At 44.4% G+C, this 4,471-nt stretch overlaps 1 protein-coding gene across 1 annotated transcript in view; it reads right to left on the minus strand.

Annotated features, from left to right (window-relative positions):
- Echdc3 (enoyl-CoA hydratase domain containing 3) overlaps window positions 1-4,471 on the minus strand; it is a 21,639-nt gene that overhangs the window by 11,958 nt on the left and 5,210 nt on the right. The window contains exon 3 of the mRNA XM_021216005.1: window positions 2,733-2,830. Coding sequence (XP_021071664.1) covers window positions 2,733-2,830 — 98 coding nt within the window. The remainder of the gene's footprint in view (window positions 1-2,732; window positions 2,831-4,471) is intronic.

Here is a 4,471-nt window from a genome sequence, read left to right on the forward strand (position 1 = left end):
AAAAAAAAAAAAAAGAATTAATGTCAGCTTTCCAGTCTTCCTGTTTAGAGTTCTTCCTGTTCCAAAAGGTGCATCAACTGAACTCTGGCTCAGCCATACATAACTGAACAACTGAGGGTCTGCACTCTTTTCTCTCCATATTCCTTTCAAAAGCAAGCTACTCTCACTTCATTGGTGAGGAGTAGACAAGAAGGAAGGTCTCTTCAAGGAAAGACTCTCCTCCGGCTGTCAACAGGTTGGAAGAGAAGAGAGAGAACGGAGTCTCTAGGTTACCACATCGGCACCCAGACGAGCCCTCAAGCTCTTCCATAACCAATTCTTACTCAGTTTGTCCTCCTCCTGACATGTAAATAATTGGCTGTCGGCAGAACCTGTGGTCTGTAATGGATGTGCTCTAGCTTGCAGAGAGGCCAAGCTGACACGGCGAGTCCTGTCTGCCTTTAGAATCCAACTGTCCTGTGCATGAACTGAACAGTGAAGCCTGTAGCTCATTCTGTTCTAGTCTGCTCCCTGATCACCCTGGGACACAGATTTTACATAACTTCCTGGTGTTCACATTTGTCCAAGACAATTTGAGTTTCCCAGAATTGGTGCTAAAGAATGGCTTAGAGCAATGGTTCTGTGTGTAAAAGCTTGAGTTGCTATTCCAGAGTTTGGTTCCCAGCACCCATGTTGGGTAGCTCACAACTATCCATAACTCAACTTCTAGAGGATTCAATGCCTCTATTTTTTTGTGGGCACCAGTACTCAGGTGGGTATGCCCCTCCATACACATATACATATTAAAAATAATAAAAATCTTTAGAAGAAGCCAGTAGCCTTGTTAGACTTTTAGGACTAAGCCCTATGTGTACACTGAGTATTTTCTGAGGAGCCAGAGGCATGAACGGACTAGAAGCTCCAGGAAACCTGGCCTTCACCTTCTGAGGAAGCCCAGACTCCCATGTAGCCCTCTGCTGACACGTTCAGGTCTCTGTTCATCCAGATATCAGAGCAGAATGACAAAAAATAGCTGCTTTATGGAGGCTACAAGTGATGTGTAGGTTTCTTTTTAGATATTTTTCTATTTTAGCCAAATATACTAGGAATTGATAGAAAATGATTTTTTTTTCAGCGTGGTGTACTAAACCCAGGGCCTTCTGCACGATAGGTAGACGCTCTACTAGGCGAGCCCCTCCCTAGGGGGAAAATGGTTCTGAAAGCATCAAACCTTGGCAAAGCAGAGAATCAGATACTGTGCTAATGTATGAAACAAAAGATCCAGGTCTTTTGTTTGTATTGTCAGGCAAGAGATGCATACTTATAATCCCAGTGCCTGTGTGGTGGAGGCAGTAGGATCAGGAGTTCAATACCAGCCTTGGCTCTATAACAATATTAGGGTCAGCCTGAGCTACTCTTTGAGACCCTGTTCCTAAAACAGACAACATTCTAAGTCTTAACTCTGGTTTGTTTCTACGTCTCCATAAAATGGAAAGGGAATCACTTTTTTTTTTTTTAGTCTTCCCATGTAATGAGAAAGAAATAATCTGGTGTGCTTACGGGTGTTTGGAATGGCAAAGGAAACAGTCTGTGCTCAAGGATGTATCTGAATGGCCGGGGAGACGGGCCGATTGGTAAAGCGTTCACTGTGCAATCCTGAGGAGCTGAGTCTGATTCCTGGATGCGCCTGTAATTCCAGGACAGGGGAGGTGGAGACTGGAGAGTCCCTGAGGCTCACTGGCTAGCCAAGGCTAGCCTAATCCCTGAGCTCTAGGTTCAAAGAGAGATCAATCTCAAAACTCAAGTGCTTGAGAAAGACACTTGATGTCAGCCTCTGACCCCCACAACCAGAAAATAAAATGAAGAGGTTAATTTTGTCTTTAGAGGTGATATATATATATATATATATATATATATATATATATATATATATATATTTTAAACATGCATGCTGTTACCTAACTCAGGTCTCTCATGCTTGTGTGGCAAGTACTTCACTGACTGAGCACTCTTCCAAGCGCAGTTTAAATATGTAAAATGATTATCATTATACTCTTAGGTTCTTCCTCCTTAAAGGTGTGCACCAACAACTTTAATCTCTTATTCAAAGCCAGTGCACTAAGGCATCTGGTAACCCCATAGATAGCAGCTCTGGGTACATCATTTTATTTTGCTGGCACATATAATCAGTAGCAAATCATGGTTACCTTTGTTTTCCTTTGTGTGTGTGCGTGCATGTGAATGTATGTGTATGCATATGTGCATGTGTGTGTGCATGTGCATGCACATGTGCACGTGTGTGTGTTACATACCCAGTATGCTCACGCAGAGGTCAGAGGAGGATGTCTGGTGTCCTGCTCTATCATTTAGTCCTACTCCCTTAAGCCAGAGTCTCTCCTTGAACCGAGAACTCAGGGGTTTCTGGCTACTCTGTCAGTCTGAGTCTGCATGCCCACAGATGTGTGTGGCCATGCAGCCTCTCACATGGAAGCTGGGAATCCAAATGCAGGTCCCCACGGTTGCACAGGAAGCACTCTAACCACTGAGCCACCTCTCCAGCTGGCACGGCTACCCTTTAGAAGTCTAAACCCAATAATTGCTTGGCTGAAGGGACTCTCCAATAACTACAACGCTCCCAACATCCACCTCTCTGGTGAGCAGATCCCCTGGATAGACTCATCTGGAAGACTACCTCTGTATTTAATACAATACCAGCTTCCAAGGTCACCCTGCTGGCCGTCACCCTGGCTTACCTCAGAACAGGTCTGAAATACCTCAGTGTGATAATCACGGCCTTGTGCATCTGTCAGCTCTTTCAAATCATGTCCAGATGAAAACACAGGGCCCTCGGCTGTGAGCATTTCCAATTGAGAAAAGAAAAGAAAAGAAAAAAAAAAGTTAACAATCGAAGGCGGCCAAGTGGCAAGATGTAATGGCAGGAGAAGGCTTGGGGATTGGGGCTTCTTACGAAGCCCTGTGGAATCTGAAGACTTTAGTTTTGCACTCAGTCTGGGCTCGGTACACAGACGTGCGCAGTCCTTTGAACTCTGCCATGCCCTCAGCAGTGATCCTATCATCCATCGTGGTCAGAATGTGAACAGAAATGTGGGAGCGACCTGGCTCCAGCTCTTGACTTCACAGAAAGGAGCTGAGGATGTGGCTCCTGTCACTCCTGTCACTATCCTTAACAACCAAGTGCCCTTAACAACCTTTCCTCCCACTTCCCTTGTGACAGCAACGATATCCTGTTTTCACAAGTGAGAAAGAGGTGTCCTTAAGACATCAGCGGCCTTGCTTTGACCAGCTTATACCTCATATGCCTTTTGTGAGCTACTCATTCCAACTCCGTTCCCCTTTACCGTATAAAACAGTTGAAAATTTCTATTTGGCCATTGCTAAGAAGGTACCTCTGAATATCTCAGGAAACACCAATGCTTAAACAAACAAAGTGCCAGTGAACTGTGTCTGCTGTACTTTTCTGGGGTGTGTGAAGATGCTGTGGTACTTTTATTGATGCCATTGCAGTATATATGAGGTGACAGTTTTATTTTTTAAGAATTTATGTTTACTTGGTAGTGACACATACCTTTAAGCCCAGCACTTGGAAGGCAGAGGCAGACAGATTTCTGCGAGTTCAAAGCCAGTCTAGTCTACAGAGTGAGTTCCAGGACAGCCATGGCTATACAGCCAAACCTTTGTCTAGAAAAAAAATTTTTTTTAATAATGTATATGTGTCTGTGTGTATGTGTATTTGAGTACAGGTGTCTTTGGGGACCAGAAGATGGATCTTGTGGAACTGGAGTTGGGTGACTGTGAGCCACCCAATATGAGTGCTGGGAACCAAACTCAGGTCCTCTGCAAGAGCGACAATTGTTTTGAAGCACTGGCCAGTTCCAAAATGATGATTTTATATATAAAAAAAATCTACTGGAGGGGCTGGCGAGAAGTGCTTAAAATGACTGGCTGCTCTTCTCCAGGACATGGCTCTAAATCTCAATACCCACATGGCAGCTCATGGCCATCTGTAATATCAGTTCCAGGGGACCTGATACCCTCTTCTGTCCTCAGCAGACACCAGGCATGCAAGTGGTACACAGACATGCATGCAGGCAAGACATCTAGACACATTAAAAACAACAACAACAATAACCCCCACAAATCTATTGGAAAGGAAAAGGAAAGAAATTGACAAAATGTCATACTTTTGGCACCATTAAAGGTGACACTGCAGATTTAGGTATGAGAAAGATTTAGCAAACAGAAGAGACAGGCCAGCTGGCAGCTCCAACAGCTCACCTGCTGGCTGCTGGTGAGTCACCAAGGGGAGTAGTGATCAAAGCCATCTTATAAGGTCCATGGAGAGGCTGAGTTGCTAAATTAGAATTCTGTCTAAAATGTGTGTGTGTGTGTGTGTGTGTGTGTGTATGGGTGTGTGTATGGATGTGTGTATGGGTGTATGGATGTGTGTGTATGTGTATGGGTGTGTATGTGC

This window comes from Mus pahari, chromosome 16 (assembly GCF_900095145.1).
Source record: "Mus pahari chromosome 16, PAHARI_EIJ_v1.1, whole genome shotgun sequence".
Classification (NCBI taxonomy): Eukaryota; Metazoa; Chordata; class Mammalia; order Rodentia; family Muridae; genus Mus; species Mus pahari.